This window comes from Pristis pectinata, chromosome 24 (genome assembly GCF_009764475.1).
Source record: "Pristis pectinata isolate sPriPec2 chromosome 24, sPriPec2.1.pri, whole genome shotgun sequence".
NCBI classification, from domain to species: Eukaryota; Metazoa; Chordata; class Chondrichthyes; order Rhinopristiformes; family Pristidae; genus Pristis; species Pristis pectinata.
In genome coordinates this window covers 5,090,890-5,118,541 of record NC_067428.1, presented here as the reverse complement: position 1 = coordinate 5,118,541, position 27,652 = coordinate 5,090,890, and the positions used below count along the sequence as shown (strand labels likewise).

The following is a 27,652-nucleotide window of genomic DNA, read 5'->3' as shown; positions in this document are numbered from 1 at the left end:
AAAAAAATGCTATTGAAACATTAAGCATATGCTCAAACCAGCCAAAACACAGAATTGCAACTATTAAGCTGCAATTTGTGGGCAATGCCTTTAAATAGTAAGGTAGGGCGTCCATGTGGGTGAACGCAGATTCACCAGTGGGAATTAAGGAGTGATGTGTGGAAGTCAATCAACCAGTGTCGAAGTTTCTCTCCGCAATCCATTAACACCCATCAGGACAGAGGGTTGTAGATGGAGGAAGGGATGCAAAGCCTGATGCCATTCCATCATGTGCATTAAACTGGTCAAATGGTTTGGGCGCCCCTTCTACCACACGACACGTTCACTCCCTCTACTACTAGTGTATTGTGGCTGCAATGTGTACCAGCTACATAATGCACTGCATCAACTCAGGCTTCTTCAACAGCACTTCCCTAACCAGTGCTATCTACCAAGGAGGATAACGGCACATGGGGACACCATCACTCTGCAAGTTTCCCTCCAAGTTGCATACCGTCCTGGCTTGCTGAGTCTGGGTCTAAGTTCAGAAAATTGCTACCCAACAACACCATGGGATGACCCAACCAAGCCAACAGCAACATGTTCCAAGCAATGAGGGAAGGGCAACAACTCCTACATCCCATGAACGAGAGCTTAAAACAAACCCAAGGAGAGGAAAAGGTGATCTTTTGTTCTGGAAGAGCTTTTGTTAAGGATTTATTTTTGAAAGAAAAGTAGGAACAATTGATCTTTCTTAATGCTTTTATTTCAAATTACAATAAAAACAAAGACACATACATTGTTAACAGAGAGGAAAGTTGGGTAAAACATCAGACCAGAGCAGGAAGTTAGTTTGGAAGTGGCTTTTTAAAAAGCACAAACCCTCACCAATCCAAGGACCTCAGACTGACTGTATTAAAGAGCTCGGCAGGGCTCCTGCATCCTGACCTATTACAGTTCTTTGCTTTTTCCAGTTACCATAAATTTCATTTCTCATTCTCAATTTCAGTCCCATCAAGTCCACCCACCACCCGATTTTTCTGGTACACTGATGACTATAACGTTACTACCTCCTGCTTTTGTCCGGAATGAGAACATTTCAGCCGCTTTGTTTCCAATTCCCACCCTGCTCTCACCTTCACCAGCTCTTCCTTTTCTCATTTTCTCCATCTCCATTTCAGGGGATGTGCTAAGGACCAGTATCCACCACAAACCCACCGACTCCCACAACTAGTGATGCATTTCAACCCAACTCCACTGTGTGAAAACTCCATTCCATTTTCCTAGCTTCTGTGTCTTATTTGTCCCTGATAAACCTACTACACCTCTTCCTTGTTTCAACCATGATCTCCCCTCTACCAGAGATGACAAGGCCCCTAAATGTGCCTTTCCCATTTCCCACATGTTAGCCCTTATCCCCAATCCCAGCACCAGGATATAATTCCCCAAGTTCCCTATCCACTGGCCTTCATGTTCAACATATCATCCTCTAATGACTGAAACATCCAACATGGTTCCACCACCAAACACGTCCCCTGTCCTTCCCTTTCAGTAGTTCATGAGTGAACTACCAGTTCCAGTAACTACCTCCTCTTCCCACAGCATCTTATTGTGCAATCACAAGACCTACCCTTTCACCACTTCCTTCCCCAATATCCAGAGCAATATCTTGAAGTAGCAACTAATTACACTTCAAATTTTGGTGTACCGTACTCACAGCTCAAACTGTAACACTAAAGGCATAATGAGCGATTCCTCGCGGCGGGACACCTCCATCAGTCTGTAGAAGTGGTCCTGAGCTGCCAGTCCGTGTCACTTTCAATTTTCCATCTCTATGCTCAGCTTCCTACATAGTCAGCAAAACCCAACTCAAGCCTTTGGAACAGCACTTCATTTTCCAACTGGGCACATCTCAGCCATCAGGACTCAACATTTGACACTCGCAGATAATCAACGTCTCAGATGTCCAGTGCACACGCCACATTCCTCTGGTAGTTTCAGCTTGTCCACATTCACTCCAGCCCACACTGATCATTCTATCCCCACTGCCACATCCCTCACCTTGCACCACCACTGTTTCTGTCTTCAATCCTCACACAGACCTTCCCCTTCGTCCCCTCAATCTCTCCGTACTATTTCTGTACAGATAGTTCTGCTATAATGCGATAGTCACATCCCTAAGAAACCTCACATATAGAAACTCGCATTATAGCAGAACAGACTGTAGTTGCCTTCAAAGTACAGATTTAAACAGATTTTCCCGATCATGGTACGACCAATGCAGCCTGTGTAATGCAAATAGTGTTCCTAATCTGTCAATCGTAAGACAAGATAAGATTTCTTTATTAGTCACATGTACATCAAAACACACAGTGAAATGCATCTTTGCATAGATTGTTCTGGGGGCAGCCCGCAAGCGTCGCCACGCTTCTGGCACCGACATAGCATGCCCGCAACTTCCTAACCTGTACATCTTTGGAATGAGGGAGGAAACCGGAGCACCCGGAGGAAACCCATGCAGTCACAGGGAGAACGTGCAAACTCCTTACAGACAGTGGCCAGAATTGAATCCGGGTCACTGGCACTGTAATAGTGTCATGCTAACTGCTACACTACCATGCCTGCCATCAATCATGTTATGACCAATTCATGTTATGAAAACACAAGTTACAGTAGAACTACTTGTATCTAAAAACATGTTTTATCACTGACATTCCCCAGTTCTGATTAAGGTTATTGACTTGAAATGTTGACTCTGCTGCCAGCACTTCTCTTTTATTTTATTTAAGATTTCCAGTGTCAGTAGGAATTTCCTCATGAAGTTCACCATTGTGATATACAAGATGGATTTCTAATAAGCAATCAACGATTTCTGCAGGGTTCTGTATTAATTGATCCCACACAATTAATGGTTCCAAAGTCAAACTCCAAAGGTGTAGCTTCAGGCTAAACCTTGAATTTATATGAACTATTTCTCAAATGTTCTAAAACATATTGCATTCAATTTGACCGAAACTACCTTTGTGCCAAAGTAACTCACATACAGCAAGATCCCACAATCAATAATGGGATAAACAAACAGTGAGTCAGTGTCTTTCAGCTGACTCATCTCAGACCAGCTGTTGGGCTGCTCTGCATGTTTTATTACCTGGTTTCCTACAAGGCAACTAAGCCACAGGTGTTTAAACATTTTTTACAAGAGAGTTCTACTGGACAACTGACGATCTCCTCAACATTTCTCATCAGACTGTGAAGCCCAGTAATGTGTTACTGGGTTTAAAAATAAATTAACCTCAGTAAAGAATTTCAGGGAATCCTATTAAACAATACACATTTGAATGCATTGCTTTATCCCAAGCCAAGCACTTCAGTTAGAAGGTACTTGACAAATAGTCTGTTTTATTCTGTGTATTCATTTAATGTAACTAGATAGGAGGAAAGCTAAATTCCACCTATAACTACCTTTAAAGAATACCTGGGGGTTGAATACTGACCAATTAGTGTCAGCCACTGAGTTGAAGGTGGGGCAAGTCATTTGACTGGGCTCACAGCAGGCAGTTGATTGCACATTAGCCAAAGACAATTTACGCAGAGAACATGGTCCAGTTAAAGATCAGAGAAACAGAAGTAAAAACAAACACTACAGCAATGTCTCCCAAGAAAAGCAGGATAATTTCTCCAGAAAGTTGCAGTGAATGGAGGATAGCCACTGACAAACTATCAGATAAAACTATCTCAGTTACCTACAGCAGAGTACTCAATGGACTTGGTGGATCGTTAAATTACCCAATCCTCTCCAATCTGACTGGGAATAGTGTTGTCCATGTAAAAGCCAAAGTCAATGTAAAAATCAAAATGGCACCTGGTGGGCTTTTCATCCCAAAATAGGTAGAATATTGTCCAAGGGAGAATTCTTCCAATAACTGCGTGTTTAATTGTAACTTGTTTCTTGGCCCGTCGATATTTAATGTCAAAATTAATGATGGACTCAGTATGAGTGACACCAAAATTGAAACGAGCAATATTTGGTGGAAACTAGAATTTACTCATGATTCACAGTCCATAATAAATGAACACACATAAAACAATATGTGGAAGCATCTAATCTTGCAGAAAGTGCTGCATGTTTTGTTTTGCGAAGACAATAATCCCTTCTGTCCTAAACCAGAGGATAGACTGCATAGGTAGCAATTGCACAGTTGTTGCTCCTGTCCTTGGCCATCTTGATGTAGCCATGGTCTCCCCACCCTGTTCCAAAGCTGAGGACAAAAATATTAAAGTTTGAATAAAATCTTGTCAGATTACATTTGTTGTCTACAAAACATACAATACAAGGCTTCCTAAAACATCCAAAGCTGAGGTGTAGTCACTGGGGAAGGACTTATTCAAGTCCCTCAGTCTCAGTTCGTGCCCTGTCCAATAGAACTGGTTCCCAGACCAACAACGTGGTCTGTTTCAGGACACAGGAAACTCTCCCCTATAGGACTGACATGGACAGGCTGAGGAAGGATTTAGTAGCTGGGGCTCCACAAGGCTGATAGGATGAGGGTGTCTCCTTGGCAATTATGGACTCAGAGACTTCGATTTCAATTTATGCAGCCACCTGGCCTGTTCTATCACAGGATGGACATTGAACTTCACAATCCTAATTGCGGCTGAGTTCTCAGATTCGATCATGACACAAGAGTGAATGGTTTTATGCAGCTAGGTGCAGGCTCATAGGAAGGGTGAACATCAGGGCAGCCAATCCCAGAGGTTCTTTGAGTATCTGGAACAAGAAGGGTTCTAGTAGGAGCCTTGGAAGGGAGTGGTGCATGAGGAAGAAAGTACATCTGAGATCATTTTCTACTTCAACCTGTCAGAAACAAACCAAACCACGGCAAATGTCAGTGACAGCATGGATAGAATTCAGCTGAATTTGTTGCTGCATGGGGCTTTGGAGGGCAAGTCATTGGGTGTATTTAAGGCAGAGATTGATAGGTTCTTGATTGGTAAGGGAGTTAAGGATTACTGGGAGAAGGTGGGAGAATGGGCCATGATTGAATGGTGGAGCAGACTGGATGGGCTGAATGGCCTCATTCTGCTCCCATATCTTATGGTCTTGTGATACACTGCTCTCCATCTCCCACCTGCCATAAAATTATCCTCATCCTTTTCCAAAATGGGCTTCATTTTGTAATTAATGCTTCATAACTTTTATTTTGCACTCTGTATTTTAAGGAGGAAATATAAATAGCATCTATTAAGATACTTCTTATCAACATTTCACTCAGGGACCTTGAAGTACATTTGACGAATCTAAGAACTGCTTGAATAGTTTTCCTCTCAAATCACAACTAGCTGTAATGTTTTGACGATCTCATGATTAGGTTTTGATGTGCCATTCCGATGTACCTGTTTTTAACGAGCCAATAGTTCTCTCCATTTTCACTTCCGTATCCCACGGCTAGTACTCCATGGTTGACATTGACACTGCTGCAGTTCGGCTCATAGTAAACACCTGCAGTGATAAACAGTTTAAATCACAAGGTAATCATCAGAGGCCACAATCTCAGCAAGTTCATCCTCAATGTGTACACTGCCCTAAGGAGAGAAAACCTTGGGATCAGCAGCCAAATGCATCTCAAGGAACAAATAAACCTTTGCTTCTTTACTAAATATCTCTCCAGCAGAACCAAGGCTAGATACAAATAAACATCCTTAAATTACAGCTAGCTGTAAGTTTTTGATGATCTCATGATTAGTTTTTGCTGTGCCATTCCGGTGTACCTGTTTTTAACCAGGCCAACTTCAAGAGTGTGTTACCAAAATACTACCAGCACATCTCGTGTCCCACCAGGGGCCCAAACACCCTTCACCATTGCTACACAACCACCTCCCCCCACCCTCACTTTGGTAAGTCAGACCACCAGGCTGTGCTCCCTCTCGCTGCATATACAAACAGAAGCAGAAACAGGAGGATCCAGTACAGAAAGTCCTACAGTGCTGGTCTGAGGAAATAGATGAGCTTCCACGTGACTGCTTTGAGTTGGTAGACTCGTCCATATTCAAAGACTCAGCTGCCAGCCTAGCTGAGTATGTCACCACCATCACAGATTTTATCAGCAAGGGTGTTGAGGACTGCGTACCAAAGAGGACAATCTGGGTATTCCCAAACCAGAAACCATGGATGAACCGGGAGATCCACTCCCTATTGAAGTCCAGGACTGCTCCATTCAAATCAGATGACCCTGACCTTTACAAGAAATTGAGATTTGACCTTTACGAAGCTATCAGAGATGACAAGAGACAATATCAGTCCAAAATCGAGTCTCAGACCAGCAATCAGTTGCAGCAGGGTTTACGTGCTAAAATGAGCTACAAAATGAAGTCGGGCATCATCGCCAACGACAGCGCATCCCTTCCTGATGAGCTTAATGCATTCTATGCACTTTTTGAACAGAAGGGGATTGGTTTGTCACCTCCCACCCCAACAGCCTCCAATGCATCTGAATCCATGATCATCCCTGAGGGTGTCACATCAGTCTTCTGGGGAGTGAACCCGCGGAATGCATCTGGCCCAGATGGTGTCCCTGGCCATGTCCTCAGATCCTGCGCAGATCAGCTGGTGGGGATATTTGCAGACATTTTTAACCTCTGTTACGGACTAGGTGAATGTTCCTTTAAGATAGAGCATAGTGGTGTGTGTGTGTGTGTGTGTGTGTGTGTGTGTGTGTGTGTGTGTGTGGTGTGCTTACGTCAACAGAAGATAAAGGACGTAATGATGTTGTTGAAGGAGTCAGTCAGAGGAGAAAGAGAGAGACACCAGCCTGCTAGTTTTCTCTATCGATGGATGAGAAACAATAACTGTGTCCGTCACTACAATCCATGTATGGAAATTGGAAGTAATCTGGTGGAGTTCACTTTATTGCTGACCTGTAGAGGGAAACAGGTATTTGTGTGGACGGCCACAATTCGGATGCTTTTTGGGGTGAGGAAGTCACTACCGAGTAAACACTGAGGTGTCATTTGGGTTCCATTGTGGAACATTTGGATTTCGTAATTACTCTCCCTATGTTCTCAACATCTACGTCTTATCTTCAGACAACGGTGGTTGTTGAAGAAGCCTTTGCTCATGTTTCACCTTATGGCTTGCGGAACTGAACTTTAAGAACAATTGCTGAACTTGGAGTTTGGGACTTTGCCACACACACACTCAGAGTTTAGTTTTGGGGTTAATGTTCAAGGTTTAACATTTTTACTTCTAACATTCTAACATTTTTACTTTTATTTTTCTTATTATCATAAGTAGTTATTAATAAAGTAGTTTTTAACACTGAATCATGACTCAGTGTGTTTCTTTTGTTGCTGGTCGTAACACCTCTCCCTGCTTCAATCTGAGCTTCCCACCTACTTTAAGAAGACCACTTTCATCCTGGTACCTAAGAAAAACAAGGTAACGTGCCTTAATGACTACTGCCCAGTGCCTCTGACATCCACCATCATGCTTCAGGAGGCTGGTCATGGCACGCATCAACTCCAGCCTCCCTCACAACCTCGACCCACGGCAATACACCTACCACCGAAACAGGTCTACAGCGGACACCATCTCCCTGGCCCTACACTCATCTCTGGAGCATCTGGACGGCAACACTAGACTATTGTTTATTGACTACAGCTCTGCCTTCAATACTGTAATTCCAAGCAAGCTCATCTCCAAACTCCAAGACCTGGGACTCAACACTTCACTTTTCAACTGGATCCTTGACTTCCTGACCAACAGACCACAATCGGTGAGGATAGGCAGCAACACCTCCAGCATCATTATCCTCAACCCTGGTGCCCCACAAGGCTGCGTCCTCAGCCCCCTACTCTACCCCTTATGTACTCACGACTGCATGGCCAGATTCTGCTCTAACTCCATCTACAAGTTTGCAGATAATACCACCGTAGTGGGCTGTATCTCAAGTAACGATGAGTCGGAGTACAGGAAGGAGATAGAGAGCTTAGTGACATGGTGTCATGACAACAATGTTTCCTTCAATGTCAGCAAAACAAAAGAGCTGGTCATTGACTTCAGGAAGGGGGGATCGGGGCACATGCACTTGTCTACATCAATGGTGCTGAGGTTGAGAGGGTTGAGAGCTTCAAGTTCCTGGGAATGAACACCACCAACAGTCTGTCCTGGTCAAATCACGTAGAAGCCACAGCCAAGAAAGCTCACCAGCACCTCTACTTCCTCGGGAGGTTAAAGAAATTTGGCATGTACCCTTTAATACTCACCAAATTTTATCGATACACCATAGAAAGCATCCTATCTGGATGCATCACGGCTTGGTATGGCAAATGCTCTGCCCAGGACCTCAAGAAAGTTGCGGACACAGCTCAGCACATCACAGAAACCAGCCCTCCCTCCATGGACTCTGTCTACACTTCTCACTGGCTCGGTAAAGCAGCCAGCATAATCAAAGACCCCACCCACTCCAGACATTCCCTCTTCTCTCCTCTCCCATTGGGCAGAAGATGCAAAAGCCTTCTATCCCGCTGTTATAAAAGTATTGAACGATTATACGATCGTTCCTAGTACGTTAAGATGGACTCTTGACCTCACAATCTACCTCATTATGACCTTGCACCTTATTGTTTACCTGCTCTGCACTTTCTCTGTAACTGTAATGCTTTATTCTGCATTCTGTATTGTTTTACCTTGTACTAACATCAATGTACTGTTGTAATGAATTGATCTCTATGAACAGTATGCAAGACAAGTTTTTCACTGTACCCCAGTACAAGTGACAATAATAAACCAATTCCAATTCCAATATCTAAATTCAGGACTCTCATTCAGAATTTCCCACTGGTCGTCCTCATACAACCTGCAGCTGTGGCAGATAGAATGAAACAGCACAGAAGGAGGCCACTCGGCATGCCCTGCCCGTGTTGGCTCTTTGAAAGTGTTACTAAACTAGTCTCATTCTTGTACTTCCAGTCAATTTCTCCCCTTCAGTTACTTATCAAATTCCCTTTTGAATCCTCTGTGAATCTGCTCCCAATTCCACCCTCAGGTCCTGGTTCGTTTCCCATTTTTCTTGGGTCTGTGTCCATTGGTTCCCGACCCTTCTACTTTTGAATTCTTTTTCTCCTTACTTACCCTGTACGAACATTTCATGATTTTGTAGACTGCTCTCGGACCTCCCTCTGACCTTCTCTCAGGTGAGTAGCCCCAGTTTCGACAGCCTCCCCACGTAACTGAAGCTTTTGGTCCCAGGTACGATTCCAGTAAATCTCCTCTGTAATCTCTCCTAAACCTCATCATCCTTCCTTTAAGTGCTGCCTGAAAATGGCTTCTAAATGTTTAGTACAACTTCCTAGCTTTGGTCCCCTACAGTTCTGTTCATGAAGCCAAGGATCCTGTCCCACCACCATTGACACTCCACACTCTCGCTCTTCCCGCACAACCTTTCAAACGATGCCATTCATTTCATGTTGCCTCTCCTTGTGATTCCTACAAAAAGTGAATCACTTTGTAGTCACCTGCCATGTGTCTGCTGATTTCGCCAGTCTCCTCCTGGTATCTGTCCTGTCCTGCGATATAAACACTCAACACTTTGAGAGAATAAAACTTTGCCTTTTCTCTGTCTTAAATGGGCGACCCCTTATTTTAATCAGTGAGCCCTAGTTGTAGCTCTGTCAGACATGCAGAAACAGACTCCATGTCTTTGCATAATGTTGCCAAGGGTAATGTAGATGGGAAATAAGAGATGGACAGATATAAAATGGCAGATCATTGGTTCTTTTTTTTACCTGATCTGTAAAACTGGAACGATGGATGTTTTGCATCAATAGCAACAGAAATCGGTCCAACAGTGGCCACAGCTTCTGCCAGTGCCGTCTCGCTACCCCAGGCTACAAATCTATAACCGTGGCAAGTGGTCCCACGCCAAATGGAATTATATTTACAGGTGCTTTCCTATAAGAGAGGAAATTATAAAGAAAACATTTAACTGCGTAGTCATGATTATTTAATCATGAAGCTTTGACTTGTAGTAACAAAACTGATAAAGCCTTCGGTCACAGTGAGAGCAGGGTACAATTCTCAACAGAAGACTGATACCACGTTTAAATGCATCATTTATTTCAAAAAAATCAGAACAAGTAGAAATGACAACCAATTCAACTAATCCCACACCAATTCATTTTCCTCTCCCCATTTTCCCATCAATTCCATCCAGATTCTACCCCTCACCTACACAACTTAGAGTGGCCAATTAACCTCCCAACTCTCATGTCCTGGGATGTGGGAGGAAACTGGAGCACCCAGAGTTCGCCGGGGAACGTGCAAACTCTACACAGACAGCACCCGAGGTCGGGATCAAAGCTGGCTACTCTGCTGAACTCTACAGACTCCTTCCCTCCCTCCTCATGTCATTAGTTTCTTGGCAACATTATCTACCGTGCAGTCTGGTGCAGACACATGGGATTAGTGTAGATGGCAAAAAGGTTGGCATGGGCGTTGTGGGCTGAAGGGACTGTTTCTGTGCTGTACAACTCTATGACTCTACTTCAGTTGAAACCATTCCTTTAAAACCATTAAGTTCTAGTATATGAACTCTGAATGTGGATTTTTGTTGGAATTCTTTGCTCTACAATTTTGGAAGAGGTGGGGGGAAATCATTTCAAAGTCAGTAAACCATTCAATAATGCATCATATCATGTGTTACTGATCCACATAGACAAGCAAGGATCAGGTAAGGTCTTTGCCTTGACAGTTTTGACTTGGTCCAGCTGGCAAAATGATGAGTTCTGCTACTGTTACCCTCTTTATCTGAGCTACTGAAAGTAGGGCAGCTGTATGTCCTGCTATTGTATGTCCTGACTCCTATTCAAGGAACAAACATGACTCTGCTGCCCTGGGCTGGAATAGACTTAAAGATGAAGATGAACTATTTGGGCTATCCTAATGCTATCTGCCACCTAGCTATACTATAATAGTATAGTACAACAGCTATTCTAATGGTCAGCTAACAGCTGTGGAACTGAACTTAATGTTGAAGAAATACATTCAGCAAAAGACAGCAATGTGAGAAATTAAACATACACGAGCAGTATATGGATAATACTTCTCGGTATCAATCCCATTGTTAGATTGTACGTAATTGAAGGCCAAATGCATCAGGCCACCATTGCATCCATGGTTCCCTTCTGAGTTGGAGCAATCGACCAAGTTCTGCTCACTCAACGAGATGAGTTTTCCTGTCTTCCTGAATGTTTGTCCTTCAAGGGCGCCCACCGCACTGAAAGCCCAGCAAGAGCCACAGTAACCCTAGAAAACAGTGATAACAATAATTGGTGTTAATATAGTAATAATTCCAATATAAGTCCAACCATAATTTGAAGGTAATTTACAGCAATTATAGTTTGAAATAATAAGCTATTGAAAGACTCTAAGATATTGGCATATCAAGAACCAACAAGCATCAGCAGGATTGCTCTGATATTTGTTTATAGCCAAAATCTCAGGCATATTGGGACAGAGAAGCATCTAGAGAAAGGTAGGTCCTCCTCCTCAGGGGCTGAGAACTTAATTGACAGAGAAAACCTAATTGCAGAGCCGGTGCTTGGCAATTACCCTGAGGACTGGGGAGGGTTTGTTGTGTGGCTAAGTATATGGACAAATCTATGGATAAGTACATGGATATGTAAATTTATTTGGATAAGTACATGGATAGGAAAGGGATACAGGCCAAAGGCGGGTAAATGGGACTAGCTTAGGTGGACACCTTGGTTGGCATGGATGAGTTGGGCCGAAGGGCCTATTTCCATGCTGTCTTACTCTGACTCTACTGCTTCAGGGCCTGTGATAGATTACATTCTGGAGAGGACCACTTTGGAGAGAAGGAACAGGCAGCTTCGGAGCTGTGTCCTGATCTTCACGAGGAAAAGCAAATCAGCAGCAAAAGCTGTTTCAGGTCCTTCCTTTTCTAAGTAGTTGACAGCTTCTTCAGATACCTTAACCACGATTCTCGTCACCACCTTACCTGGTTTTTTACTTCTGTTACGTAACCCTTGGCCCTCCAGTCAACACTCTGAGGGAGTTTGAAAGGTTTGGGCCCACCAGAAGCAGCCTCTTTCCTGGATGAGTTCTTCACTTCAAATGCTTGGAATCCATTCCAAACTTCATTGAACTCCTCAGTTGTCTGTAATAATCAGCAGATAATTAAAGTTAGGACCAACCATTGCACCCACACCCACCCTCCCAAAAAAATCCTTACACCTACAAACCAAATCAGCAAATCAGAAGCAGAAAATCTCCTGTGGTTTCTCATCTTGTGATTGGTCAGTCCACAACTGGCAACCACAGTATTGAACAGGAACTTCAGGCTGAATAAAACCCAGAACTAGTTAATCCACATTCAGCTGTTGTAATGACAGGTGAGGCTGGAATTCCTCCAAGCCTTGAAACTCCCCACTTATGTTCTATTCCAAGGTTCATGGCCTGCATTGAAGTCTCACCTGCAGTTGGGGGAGGGTTGGAGAAGGTCGGATGTTCTGTTTGTCTTCACTCCCTTGAGTTTTTGGGGGCATTTTTAAAACTTTCATAGGTTCACTTCCTCATTGCTGTCAGTGTAGCTAACCCTGTGATCGACTGACCCACTTCACTCACAAGCTCCTTCCTGTGTCAGGCACCTGTTCTGTTGCAGAGTAGCAGCCCACTCCCACCAAAGGCAAACTCTACATCAACTAGCATGGCAGCTGAATCTAAATGCAGCTCAACCACTAAATCAGTCAACACCAGCATTCAGCAAAGTGATCTCTCCAGCACTCAGATGGGTGCTAGACATGAGCACTCCTTGGAGAGATCACTGGGTAGTGACCAGTTGGATTTCTGCCTTCCTGAGCCTAAGGACTCTGAGGTCAATTATACCAGACCCATATCTTCCCTACAGGCTGATTCACCCAGTTTAGGTTGGGGTTTGGGGTTTGGGCCTTGCACCTTACTGAACACCACATTCATTAAAACTCGGGTAACTTGACTGCTTCGGGACTTTGGACTGGACTATCAGATTACTGATACCCAACACACTTCTAATTCACTTTTTCTGAAGAAGCTATGCAGGAATACAATAATTATTCAGTGAGCCCGGTGAGTTTAAATAGAGTGCAGGAGAAGAAATTCGGTGAGCTTGAAGGAATGGGAAATGGGGCCCTGGTGGGCTTATAAGGAGCAATGGGAATGGAGTCTTGGTGAATTTATGAGCGTTGGAAACTGGGCCCCATGGGTTTATGAGGAATGTGGGAACAGGTCGCTGTTAAGTTTATAGCGAGTGTGGGAACAGGGTCCCGGTGAACCAAAGCCAGGGTTTCTGAACTATCGGATAGAAGATTATTGGAAGTGTACCGTACTATGGAGTTTGCACCCTGCAGTCATACAGCATGCAAACAGGCTCTTCAACCCACTGAGTCTGTACTGAACATCAAGCACCCACTACCTTTCGTACTGTAAGCAACACTTCGTCCCACTCACAAGGTCACCAAAGTGATTCATTCCCATCTGAAACGAGTGTTTTCCCATGGAATGCTCCAGATTGTGGAGTTCGATTAACTGCAGGTTTTTCTCCCACACCGTCCTCCTGTAACTGCCTTCATTCTGAGAGGGAAAAAAGAAAAACAAAGTAGTCACATATTACAAGCTGCACGAAAACTTGTCTTGAAAATTGTCATTACCACTGTTGGAGTAGCCACTGTTTATGTATCTTCTGGTGTGAAGAGTGTATCAGGAGAAGGAATTGACAGAAAGATGTAAAATCCTGAGGGGTCTTGACAGAGAGGGTGTGGAGAGGATGCTTCCTTTGGTGAGAGGACCCAGAGCCGGGGGTTGCTGCTTAAAAATAAGAGGTCCCCCCCATTTAAGACAGAGATGAGGCAAAATGTTTTCCTTCTGAGTGTTGTGAGTCTTTAGAACTCTCTTCCTCAGGCAGTGGAAGTCTTTGAATATCTTTAAAGTGGAGGTTCTTGTATAAGCAAGACAGGTGAAATGTTACTGGGGGAAAGGCAGGAATGTACTCAAGGTGCCGGTCAGATCACTTATGGTCTTATTGAATGGCAGAGGGACTGATTGGCTCAGTCCTGCTCTTAGTTCATACCTTAGTCCAACAGACCCTGGCATTAGACTCCTTCCAAGGCCAGGAAAAACCTGGGTTCCTGGTTCTGGATACCAGGGGGTTTTGATGGACACCACAACCCAGACTTCTGGGATATCAACCCAGAATTCCGATCAATCTGGAGCAGGCTTCAAATGCGGCATCCTCTACTTAGACATACAAACAGTGCTACTAAATCAAAGGGTTTGCTCTTAAAATATGATAAAAGGAACTGTTGAACATGATCACAATCATTGATTGCAATCACTCTTTTGTTGGGGAGGGATTGGCTGGTACTATATTTTGGACCAGCTGAGCAAGGTCCCAGTTCGGCAGCAACTTCCTGCTTGGCACTGCACTCTGACATGTCATTTTATCTTTTATTATCTTCCTTTTGCATCCTATTTCTTTTCTCTCCCAGTCCCCTATTGACGTGCCCACTGCTCTGAGAGCTTAGCACTCACTCCTGGTCTCATAACTGGCACCATCTCCCGGAAAAAGGGATTAGTTTGCTGGCACACCCTTCAAGAAATGCCTGCTCACTACATTCCAGTGCTATTGGCATTTTCATTTCAGCCTGAGGCATTGGGAGACTTCACCACCAGGGGAGAAAGAAACAATTCACTTTATTTTGAACACGCAAATCTAGTTTTGTTTTGTTTTGGCAGCACCCTAGTTGTGCAGAGTTTGAAACACTGACAGATCAGGTTCTGTGAGCAGAAAACCACTTGGGGACAGGGAAATGAAACTGCCCTGAAGACAATGTGACTGTGCTGTTGGTTTGTCACCAGCCAGGTGCAAACAGAAACAAATAGTGACTCACACGAAAAGTACACCATTAAACATTTCAGTTTAGTTACTGGAGTAGACAGATAACGGCCAGTCACTGCTTATAGGAGTAGTGCAAGGATTTAAGTTGCTTTGCTGAGAAGCCAGCATTTAATGCCTTATCACTACCCTGAACCACAGATCATAGTGAGATACAGCACGGAAACAGGCTCTTCGGCCCACTGAGTCCTTGCTGACCATCAACCGCCCACCTAATCATATTGTACTCTCCTCACATTGCCAGCAACTCCACTCCCCCCCCCCCCCCAGATTCTACAACTCACTTACACACTAGGGGGCAATCTACAGCAGCCAGTTAACCTACCAACCCGCACGTCTTTGGGTTGAGGAAACAGGAGGATCTCTCAGTTTATTACATCTTCTCCCCCTCCCCCACCCACCTACCTTCCCCCTCTCACCTGGACTCGCCTATCAACTGAACTCACCTGTCCCCTGCCTACGTGTGCTCCTCCCCCTTGCCCCACCTTCTTATTCAGGCTTCTGCCCTCTTCCTTTCCAGCCCTGATGAAGGGTCTCGGCCTGAAACGTTGACTGTTTATTTCCCTCCATGGATGCTGCCTGACCTGCTGAGTTCCTCCAGCACTTCTTGTGTATTGACCCGAGTTAAACCCACATGGGGAAGGTGCAAACTCCACACAGGCAGCACCAGAGATCAGAATTGAACCCAGGTCACTGGAGCTGTGAAGCAATGGCTCCACCAGCTATGCCACTGTGGATAGCAAGTTCCAGAATTTTGAACCAACAACAAAGAAGGAACCAGGATATATTCCCAAATCAGAACGTTTCCTGACGGGGAGGAGAACATTCAATTGTGGTGTGTCCACAGGCCTGACACCCTTGCCCTGATAGCAAAGGTTGTGGGTTTGGGATGAGGCATTGTTGAGCTCCTGCAGTACACAGTTGAAGGTGCAGCCTCTTGTGTGGCAGTGATGGAGGGAGTGAACATCAAGAACGTGGATGGGATCCTCAGGCACTGGTCCAGGAACAACACACTGGGGCAGCCCAGGGCAGTTGGTGGGAGAGCAAACCAAGGTAACATATCTCTGTCACCTTATCCGAAATCCAGCACCTGGAGGAACGTTCCCTCCCCACCACCCCTCATGTTTTCTCAGACCTATAACGAACACATGAGCAAATAGGTGGATCCAATATTATCAGTTTCAGAGGATTATTGGTCTACTGTATATCGACACAGGAACGATAGCTTCATGATAGCTTACTAGATCCTGGATTCAACAAATGACTGTGAGAATGTGAATTTAACTCCTCCCATTGTATTTTAAGAACTTGAGTTGAGTTTTGGCTTGGACTACAGTTAAAAACCACTACCCTTTAAGGAACAAACCTATCCAGCTGGTCTCCCAAGAAGCGGTTGGTTTTTAACCACTGTAGACCTGGTGAGTAATTCGGCTGTTTCACTGCCAATAAATACTTGCCTTCTCAGTGCATCCTGAGAATTAACAAATAATAAAGAGCTGAGTTTAACATTGCAAAGGACAAGCTTGCATTCCGTAGGTCACATGTATTAATGTGACATGGAGCTCTCTTGCTCCAACAAGATTATGGCTCTAACAAGAGAAGCTGCTTTATGGGTTTCTTGGCCAACAAAGATTTATTGCTTCCCCTGCAGTCTTCTGAGAAGGTAACAAAGACCAGGTTCAGGCCTTCCCAATGTATGTGAGCTTCTCAAAGGCCTATTGGCATTAATTTGCATGCCAGAATTAACAAACTTTGGAACCTGATCACTTGCAGGCAACAACTGTCCTGAGCTGTGAAAGGAAGTTGGTTCTATTCAGAATTGTACGGACTTGTATAATTTGTGCAGCAGTTATGTTCATTGGGGAGATAGGATGTTCAGTATGTGGTCGAATCTCCCACACCTGGGTACAGGAATCATTAAATTTCAAAATGGCAAGATCTCAAAAGAGTGGATGACATTAGTGAGACCCATTAAACAACCCAAATTGAAGACTTTATTGCTTTAAAGACCAATGTGTACCCTACCAAATGCAGCATGCCGGTTCGAAGGACTAACTTAAATCTTGCAGAAGATGTGCTGAAGCAATTGACAATATCCCAAACAGATGAATTTGTATTAAAACCAGTGAGATCAGTCGTCACGATAAAGTTGTAGATAGAACCATAGAACCATACAGCACAAAACAGGCCCTTCGGCCCACCGTGTCGTGCCGTCCATCAGACCACCCTCACACTACCTAACCCCTTCCTCCCGCATATCCTTCTATCTCACGTTCCTCCATATGCCTATCCAACAAGCTCTTGAACCTGTTCAATGTATCTGCCTCCACCACCACCCCAGGCAGTGCATTCCATGCACCAACCACTCTTCGGGTGAAAAACCTCCCTCTGACATCTCCCCTGAACCTCCCACCCATAACCTTAAAGCCATGACCTCTCGTCTTGAGCATTGGTGCCCTGGGAAGGAGGCGCTGACTGTCTACTCTATCTATTCCTCTCAATATTTTATATACCTCTATCATGTCTCCTCTTATCCTCCTCCTTTCCAGTGAATAAAGCCCTAGCACCTTAATCCTCTCCTCATATTCAATACTCTCCAATCAAGGCAGCATCCTGGTAAATCTCCTCTGCACCCTCTCCAATGCCTCCACATCCTTCCTATAATGAGGCGACCAGAACTGAACACAGTACTCTAAGTGTGGCCTAACTAGAGTTTTGTAAAGCTGCATCATAACCTCGCGGCTCTTAAACTCAATCCCGCGATTTATGAAAGCCAACATCCCATTGGCCTTCTTAACTGCTTTTTCCACCTGTGAGGCAACTTTCAATGAACTGTGAATATGAACCCCCAGATCCCTCTGCTCCTCCACACTGCCAAGTACCTTGCCGTTTACCCTGTACTCTGCCCTGGAGTTTGTCCTTCCAAAGTGTACCATCTCACACTTCTCTGGATTGAACTCCATCTGCCACTTGTCAGCCCAGCTCTGCATCCTATCAATATCCCTCTGTAAGCTCCGACAGCCCTCCACACTATCCACAACACCGCCTATCTTAGTGTTGTCCGCAAACTTACTAACCCAGCCCTCCACCCCCTCATCTAAGTCATCTATAAATATCACAAAAAGTAGAGGTCCCAGAACCGATCCCTGCAGGACACCACTAGTCACTGCCTTCCAATCCGAGGGCACTCCTTCCACCACAACCCTCTGCTTTCTACATGCAAGCTAATTCCTAATCCACACAGCCAAGCTTCCTTGGATCCCTTGGCCTCTGACCTTCTGAAGAAGCCTACCATGAGGAACCTTATCAAATGCCTTACTAAAATCCATGTAAACCACATCCACCACACTGCCCTCATCAATCTTCCTGGTCACCTCCTCAAAGAACTCTATCAGGCTTGTGAGGCAAGATCTTCCCTTCACAAAGCCATGCTGGCTGTCCGTAATCAGTCCATGATTCGCAAGGTGTTCATAAATCCTATCCCTTAGAATCCTTTCTAACAGCTTACAATGTGATCAAGTGCCATCATAAGATTGCACTGCCTTTAAAGAACTGAGAACTAAAGATTGCAGTGGTAAGGTCTGGATCCTGGATATCATCTTCCAGAGGGAGGGGAAGACTGAAACTATAGACCTGTAGGGAGTGTTCCTCTCTTCCTGACTATTATTTGACAGATACCAAGAGTAGGCCATACAAATCCTAGCTGTGTGGGAAACTGAAGAGCTTATCAAATGTATGATAGTACGGCAGTGCTCTGACATGAGAGTAATGAAGTTGGATTCCCACAATGAGAACTGGCCATGTTGAGAGCTGGTCTGGCCCAACAGGGTATTGAATCCACACGGATACTCTCTCAGCCTTAGGGAACTGGGATGTACTTAAAATAATGGTCTAAAATAACAGAAGCAGGATATACTGTATAGACACAAGAGATTCTGCAGATGCTGAAATCTGGAGTAACACACACAAAATGCTGGAGGAACTCAGCAGGTCAGGCAGCATCTATGGATGGAAATAAATAGTCGACATTTCAGGTTGAGACCCTTCATCCGGACTGCTGGAGGAAAACTTCTTCAGGGTAGGCACACCTCGAAGAGACTTCGGAGTGGAGCGGCCAAACGGAGACACAAGAGATTCTGCAGAAGGTGGAAGCTGGAGCAACACGCACACAAAATGCTGGAGGTTTACATAAAAGGTGCAATAATCTGATACTCTCATTGGCCATGCAAGAAATAATGGGAGTTCTACACAATTTATGGTTACGGTGGTGATGTGGACATTTACTAACTGGGATTTGACCTGAGTTTGCTTGTGTCAGCCACTTACCCCCACGTATTCCTTCTTGTGAAATGACTTCCAGTTCAACCAGGCCTCGTCTAACGCAGGGTTGTGCAGGTTCGCAAAGGCGACAGCCAAAAAGGGCGCCAACGCGCCAATGGAAATGAACAAAGGCTTCATCATGTAGGACCTAACGAACAAACAAACTGGAGTCAATGAAGGACGATGGACAGTGATCCACAGGCAACCCAATGGAATTATGTACTTGGGATGTTTCTTAACTAAGGAGATCACTCAACCTTCTTAATGCTTGCAGAGAAGAGGTCTGAGTCCTATCATTTGCATTTGTAATAAAGAGCTCCCTACAAATTAATATCAATGAGGTGGTTTCTCCTCTCCTTTTCCAAAAATACATTTTATTCATAATATATACAGAAAATACAATCGGGACCTGTTACTCATTGAACCAAGCAATTAAATTCTCTTACTAGAGAAACAAAGGACTGCAGATGCTGGAATCTAGATGAAAAACATGATGATGCTGGAGGATAGTGTCATAGTGCTTTTCAAATCCTCTTACAATATGTCAATGTCCCTAATGTTGCATCCTTAGATATTACATCACCAAAGCATTTGAGAGGCTGTTACACAGGGTCCAGCCCCTCAGTGTCCAGTTGTGGCAGGGTTTTGCCTTTCCGTTTCGAAAAATATACTTTATTCACTATATAAACAGTAAATACAAACAGGACGTGTCATTTTCTACATTCATTGTACCAGCAATTCTGTACATTCCCTTTCAACATATCTATGCTACTAATGTAGTGGCACGGTAGTGTAACGGTTAGCATAACACTATTACAGCGCCAGCAACCCGGGTTCAATTCTGGCTGCTATCTGTAAGGAGTTTGTACGTTCTCCCCGTGTCTGCGTGGGTTTCCTCCGGGTGCTCCGGTCTCCTCCCACATTCCAAAAAAAAGACCCAGAGGCTAGGAGTCATGGGCATGCTATTTTGGCGCCGGAAGAGTGGCGACACTTGCGGGCTGTCCCCAGAACACTCTCAGTAACGCAAAAAGATGGATTTCACTGTGTATTTCGATGTACATGTGACTAATAAATATCTCAAATATTCCATCGGTGAAACAGCTGAAAGGCTGTGACAGAGGACCCAGCCCTTCAGTGCCAGTGGCAGCATGACCCTACACTGTGGACTGCACTCCTTCCCAACAGAGCCTTTGTAGTGACTGTATCAAGCTTCAGTGTGTCCCTCAGTGAGTACTCTCCTGCACCGTGGAATGTGCCAGTCAGCAACGTCGCTTGCAGACATCTCCTTACATGGGAAGACCAACAAGTTTTGGCCAGACCAAAGTGCGTCATTCACTGAGATAATATCTTCCCACAGCGTTCGATGTCTGTCTCAGGATGTGTTGCTGGAAACAACACAGAGCCCTCTACTTCACAGTTAATCTTTTTTTATTTCAAAAATAGACTTTACACATAAAAACTATACACAAGAAATACGAAAAAACATTGTGTGGCTTTCTTTCCATTCGTAGTCTCTACATTTGTAGTCTAATGGGATCCATACATTTGTAGTGCATCTCAGGAGGCCTCCAGAGAGCCAGTGGACTCCATGTGCTATGTCTCCAGGGACACCCGGAAGAGGCCAAGCCCAGCAGCAGACGGACAAGGAGGTCTTTTGACAAATTCATCCTCTTCCGCACCATGTCCGAAGGTCAGGAGAGAGGGGCTAAATTGCAACCAGAACTTGAGGAGTCATAGAGTCATGGAGATGTACAGCACAGAAACAGGCCCTTCGGCCCCATCTCCGTGCTGACCTTTTTGCCCTTCTACACTAATCCCACTCGTCCATATCTTTCTCTGCCTTGCCTAAGGAGCTGCCCTTTCAAATACTCAAACAGGGGCTGCAAGCTCTCACACTCAATACACACAGACAAGCAGAAGCAGCAGGCAACCTGGAAGTCTGTGAAGCTACTCAAGGCCTGTTACAGGGCTCCCTCCACCCTGGTCCCCAACGTAAAGGAGAAGGATTCCGCGTAGAAAGACCTCCACCCCTTCACTGCGGGACGGCAGAGTGAACAGAACGTGTCCAGATGGAACATGAGGGCAAGGAAGTGGAGACTGTGCAGGAGCAGCTCATATCGGAAACGCCTCCATCAGGCGTAGAATTGCACGGAGGGTATTTCCGAGCGACGGCTCGTGCTACCTAAGGTCCTGCCGCCACCTGACTCTGAGGTGATGGGCCCTCTGTTACAGCCTCCCTAACGCTCTGTGGGTCATTGTTCAAGGAGAAAACATGAGTGGCATTGACGCATTGTAAGAGAATGTATTGAAATGATGGTACATAAACGTACAGGAAGATGCGTACTGATTGTATCAACTGTATATATTATGTATGATTTTTATTCTGTGTTTTGCCTGTACCTATGTGCCTGTGATGCTGCTGCTAGTAAGTTTTTCATTGTACCTGTACCTCACCATACATGTGCCAATGACAATAAACTCGACTTTACTTAAAGTCTATTTTTGAAAGTAAAAAAAATTGTACAGATACCCAAGCAACAACTTCTAGCGTATAAATTGTCTGTTATAGTATGCAAGGCTGCCAGACAAGTTAGCACTTTCAAAGATGGTAATAATCAGAAAATAGTTAAGCAACCATTACCATTGAGTGGTTAGCTTCAATTTAACCACGGCAGTCATTAAAAATCATGTCTATTTGACCACTGGTGACTTCCTTTAATGGCGATTTTAATACAAGATAGCAAGGAAAGAAACCTCTCAGCTACTCATTTCCTCAACAAAGGTTTGACAGAATTACGTTAGTGTTAGAGGCTGCCCTCACTTTGACATCACTACAGGATATCTCCACTCTCACTTGTTGTAAATTATCTCTGCGGTATAACACTGCTTAAACACTAGTACATCCATTGCTACAACAGAAAACCAGATTGCCCATAATTGAAATACCTGCTTAGTTTAAAGTGTTTACATCAAAAAAAAATGTTTTCTGCAGCCTCAATGCCTTTTAGAACTTTTACCTGGCACCATACAAGACGATATTTAGAGATAAGCTGACAATGAGCTGAATCAAACACTTCATCAAAGAGGTTTCTAAGCAGCAGCTTAGAGGAAAGAGAAATGAAGAGATGTAGGCAGGGAGCTGTAGAGTTTGAGGCCACAAGGCCCAGCTGCCAACGATGCAGAAGTGCGGGGGCTGCACAATTTGAGTACAACAGTAGTTGCAGAGGGTGAAAGAGATACAGAGAACTGAGGCCGTAAACCCGAGGATGAGAAGTTTTTAAATGTTAGTGGATAGTCGATGCAGGTCAGAGATAACAGGGGTCATGGGAGAGTGGGCCTTGATCTGAATTAAAATACCGAATGTTGGTTTGCATTTCCTGAAACTCACCAATTTTCACTCAAAAGGCAAAAAGAAAATCTGCTGATGTGGGAAATCTGACATAAAGATCGAAAATGTGGAGTATCAAATAAGTTTGAAGTTGCAGGGGAGTGGGAGGGGTGTCTGAGAGTGGAAGACCAAGTGTTGCAGGCCTGATTGCTTCATCCCAAATGGGACACCTTTGGTCGCTCTCACTAAACACCTTTCGCCCTCAAACGGGGTCGCCGAGACATCTCCCTCCACGCCCCCCACCCCCCACCCCCGGCTCCCACAGGCCGTCGTGCATGGTGGTGGCTGAAAGAGTGGGTTGAGACTGTGTATCAGGAATTAGCATGAAATGTCTACATAAACCTTTTGCCTCCACAGATGCTGCTTGACGTGCTGAGTTTTCCCAGCGTTCTGTTCTTTGTATGAAACGAGGGTGAATAAGGACAGAGGGAATGATGAAGGAACCTGTGAGATACGTGGCAGTACAGTCACTGGAGATCTGAAATAAAAGAGAATGCTGGAAATGCCCAGAAGGTCAGGCAGTATCTGAGAGAGAGAGAGAAACTGAGTTAACTTTAAAGGCTGACAGCTTTCTTCAGAACTGGCCAGTTCTGGTATAAAAGGCAACTTATCTGAAATCGTTGAATTCCTGAAGGCCCTAACTTGTCCAGTCTGAAGGTTAACTGCTGTTTTTCCGGCTTACCTTGGGATTCATTGGAACAGGGCAAGAGGTCGACGACAAAGAGATCAGGGTGGGGATGGGATGAAGGCCACTGAAAGCTCAGGGTCGCCTTTGTGGACTGAATGGAGGTGTTCAGCAAAGTGGTTGTCCAGTCCACGTTTGGTTTTTCCGATGTACAGGGGATTGAATGCCGTGTACGCCATCGGAAGAAGTACAGGTGAATCGCTGCTTCACCCAGAAGGAGTGCTCGAGTCCCTAGATGGTGGGAAGGGAAGACGTGACAGGATTTTCTCCTGCAGTCACATTGGAAAGTGCTGTGAGAAGCGGGGTAGCTATTGATGGAGATGTTAGACTGAAAAAGCAGGGAGCTACAGCACGTAAAGTCCCTTCAGAACACCGAGAGGAGAGCGAAGGGGAAAATGTGTCTGGTGACTACATAGAACATGGAACAGGGATTGTCCCATGTATCCCACAGAGAGACAAGCAGAGCTTGGACCCAAGTGCGTGCCCACAGCTGCACTTTCGACTTGGAGGAAGTGAGTGGATTAAAGGAGAAACAGGAACAGAAACAGGGTGGAGGGGAACAGTAACGAGGAGGATGTGTTGGGTGTCTAATCGAAGGGCCTTCGGGATATCCTGGTGTGGGATGGAACTGGGGAGGGATTGTTGATCTGTTTACCTGTTAAGTGATTCTCTTTGGATGATAAAAACACATACTGGGACAAAAATCAAGTAGTGACCACTGCCTGCAGGTCATTACTCTACCCAAGTACTGCTGAAATGTGGTGAGGGTTTCTGTATCCATCAGCCTGCCAGCAGTGAGTTCCACACCCACACCACCTCTGGGTGAAAAGCTTTTACTCCTCCTCTAATCCTTCTGCAAATTACTTAAAGTCTGTGCTCCCCAGTTTTTGACCCTCTTGCTGAGGGAAATAAATCCTTCTATTTATTCCTTCTAAACTTTTCATAATTTTATACACAATTAAGTCTATCTACAGCTCAAAGAAAACAATCCTAGTTTATCCAAACTTTCCTCATAGCTACAGTTTCCAGCCCCAGCAACATCATCATCAATACCCTTTGCGTCCACACCGCTCCTGTAATGCGGTGACCTGAACTGTATGCAAAATAGGGGGCTATGTGGGAGGGAAGGGTTCGATAGATCTTAGAGCAGGATAAAATGTCGGCACAACATTGTGGGCCGAAGGGCCTGTACTGTGCTGTAGAGTTCTACGTTCTATGTTCTGAGCAGTGTCCTAACCAGCACTGTGTACAGTTCTAGCAAAGCCTCCTGCCTTTAGATTCTATTGTTAAAAAAAGTAAAACATCCTGTGTACATTTTTAACCACCATACTGATCTGTCCCGTCACCTTTAAGGATCTGTGGACGTACACTCCAAGGTCCCTCTGTTCCTCCACAATCTCAGCCTCACACTTCTCTGGATTAAATTCCACCTGGGCAATGGACCATCGATATCTCACTGCAGGCTGAAGTTCTCTTTCCACCACATGTTAACTTCTTTATTATTTTCAACCTTCTTTGCCCCAGTATTCAAGTTTAAATCATTAATCTATGCAGGGGCTCCCCAGGTTACAAATGACCTGAGTTAGAGATCTGACTTTACTCAAATTCTCCCTTATATTTTTAAAGTTTTCTTCAAGTTAGTAATAACATGTTTCATGGTATTGATTAATGACTGGACACAGTATACATTCCATTAGTCTAATTATGGGGAGTGTTAGGGTTGCAAGAATTATGGCAAATGTATGTAGAGTGACACAATGGGGGTTACTGTAGAAAATGGACATTTCTGACTTGCAGAGAAATCGGCTTATGGACAGTTCTCGGGAATGGAGTCCTTGCAAAACTCAGCGACTACAGAAAGAGACTGGGTACAGAGCACAGTGGATCTCCACTAGGAACAGCTTCCCAGTCAAAAAACCATCCAGAAATCATCACTCTTTGCTTCCTGCCACTGATGACGGTCACAGGTTTTAGAAATCACTTTGTAATCAACACTCCATACAATTAATAGAACCATAGAACCATACAGCACAAAACAGGCCCTTCGGCCCACCATGTTGTGCCGTCCATCAAACCACCCTCACACTATCTAAACCTTTCCTCCCGCATATCCCTCTACCTCACATTCCTCCATGTGCCTATCCAACAAACTCTTGAACCTGTCCAATGTATCAGCCTCCACCACCACCCCAGGCAGCGCATTCCATGCACCAACCACTCTCTGGGTGAAAAGCCTCCCCCTGACATCTCCCCTGAACCTCCCACCCATAACCTTAAAGCCATGCCCTCTTGTCTTGAGCATTGGTGCCCTGGGAAGGAGGCGCTGACTGTCTACTCTATCTATTCCTCTCAATATTTTATATACCTCTATCATGTCTCCTCTCATCCTCCTCCTTTCCAGTGAATAAAGCCCTAGCACCTTAAGCCTCTCCTCATATTCCATACGCTCTAATCCAGGCAGCATCCTGGTAAATCTCCTCTGCACCCTCTCCAATGCCTCCACATCCTTCCTATAATGCGGCGACCAGAACTGAACACAGTACTCTAAGTGTGGCCTAACTAGAGTTTTGTAAAGTTGCATCATCACCTCGCGGCTTTTAAACTCAATCCCACAATTTATGAAAGCCAACATCCCATAGGCCTTCTTAACTGCTCTTTCCACCTGTGAGGCAACTTTCAATGAACTGTGAATATGAACCCCCAGATCCCTCTGCTCCTCTACACTGCCAAGTATCTTGCCATTTACCTTGTACTCTGCCCTGGAGTTTGTCCTTCCAAAGTGTACCACCTCACACCTCTCCGGATTGAACTCCATCTGCCACTTGTCAGCCCAGCTCTGCATCCTATCAATATCCCTCTGTAAGCTCCGACAGCCCTCCACACCTTTCACATGATGAAATTATATCATTGGTCCACTGTTGGCACCTTATTTCTTTATTAAAACATTTTATTGTGAGAATTCTCATGTACCAGAACTGAACCTGAGCAGCAGGTTCAGTTCTGGTAGCAGTGCACCAAGAGCAGCAGATCATTCAGTCCTTGTACCCATCTCCCCTTCTATTAGATCCACACCTCTCCGAAGCTGAGGAAGCAAGGCTCAATCTTCCTGCCTTATACTGCCCACCAGCGATCCACACCCTCATATTACACTGTTGTGAGTATCTGGTATTCACTACCACAGAGGGTTGTGGGGGTTAGCTCACTGGCGATATTCAAGGAGGAAGTAGATTAATTTCCCAAAGATCGGGGGATTGAAGGCTATGGGCTACATAGAAGGGCTGGGGCATGGGGTAGATGGACCATGATCATATCGAAGGGCGGAGTCGTCAGGTGGGATAGGGGACCTTCTCCTGCTCCGGTTCTTCTGCCACCCACTGAACTAATGTACGTGCGTTTAGGACAAGATCAGGATCAATGCTGGCTGCATAGCCCATTGGGACGTACAATCAATGCACGGCCCACATCCAGCAGTTTCAATGTCCATCCGCCGGACCCCAACATGGGGCAAAGTAAAACTAATGGAAAGAAAATTACAGTAAAAATATCAACAAAAAAACAAATCTATGGGCCCTTGGGGATGAGAACATTGGTTGTAAATGAGATAAAGATGCACTGTGAACCAGAGCAGACTGTAGACACCAGTGAACCGGCCCAGACTGCAGACACCAGTGAACCGGCCCAGACTGCAGACACCAGTGAACCGGCCCAGACTGTAGACACCAGTGAGGTTTCACCCCACACCCCTCTCCCCACCGCCGCACATGCAGAGTGGGTGAAGTGCCCAACCCGGGTTGGTCCGTTCACTTCCACTGTACGGCTCAATGAACCGAGACAACCCGTGGGTTCGGGGGGACCAGGGGTTGAGCAGGGTCCAACTTGCTCAACCGTGAAGCCACACTAAACTGAAACTAAAGTCTCAAACCTCAGCGGATAGAAAGTCCAACCCTGCCTGGAATCACATCTCTGAACTACCCTGTCCGTGCAGCGAATGTCATTCTCCGGCAGTCTTGGAGGGGGAGGTGACACTTACCCCAAACTTCTGGCAGCAACCCTCTCCTCCCGAGCTCCGGGGTCCGGCTCACCTCCTGGAGATGCGGCAAAGTTCCCCTTTCCTCTTGCAGGCGGACTTCAGATCCGATCCGCTGCAAGGACTGGTCGGTGGTGGGTCCGAAGCCTTGAACCTGGCGCTGGAGCACTCGCTCCTCACACGGGACGGGACGGCTGCTGAGACGGACAACGTTCACCTCCTCCCGGGGCTTTTATCACTGGTCCGACTCCACCCCTCCACACTTCATGTGACAGCGGTGGGACTTCCCTTCCGACAAGTTTGCT

General features: G+C 45.2%; 1 protein-coding gene across 1 annotated transcript; it reads right to left on the bottom strand.

The window, feature by feature from the left end:
* Positions 1-727: 727 nt before the first annotated feature.
* LOC127582613 (procathepsin L-like) lies at positions 728-27,630 on the bottom strand. Its single transcript, XM_052038054.1, has 8 exons — positions 27,351-27,630; positions 19,254-19,395; positions 13,484-13,606; positions 11,997-12,155; positions 11,057-11,281; positions 9,763-9,928; positions 5,374-5,479; positions 728-4,238 (listed from the first exon to the last, which is right to left on the bottom strand). Exons 2-8 carry the CDS (start codon positions 19,386-19,388, stop codon positions 4,139-4,141), a joined length of 1,014 nt encoding a protein of 337 aa, XP_051894014.1. The 5' UTR covers positions 19,389-19,395; positions 27,351-27,630; the 3' UTR covers positions 728-4,138.
* Positions 27,631-27,652: the final 22 nt, after the last annotated feature.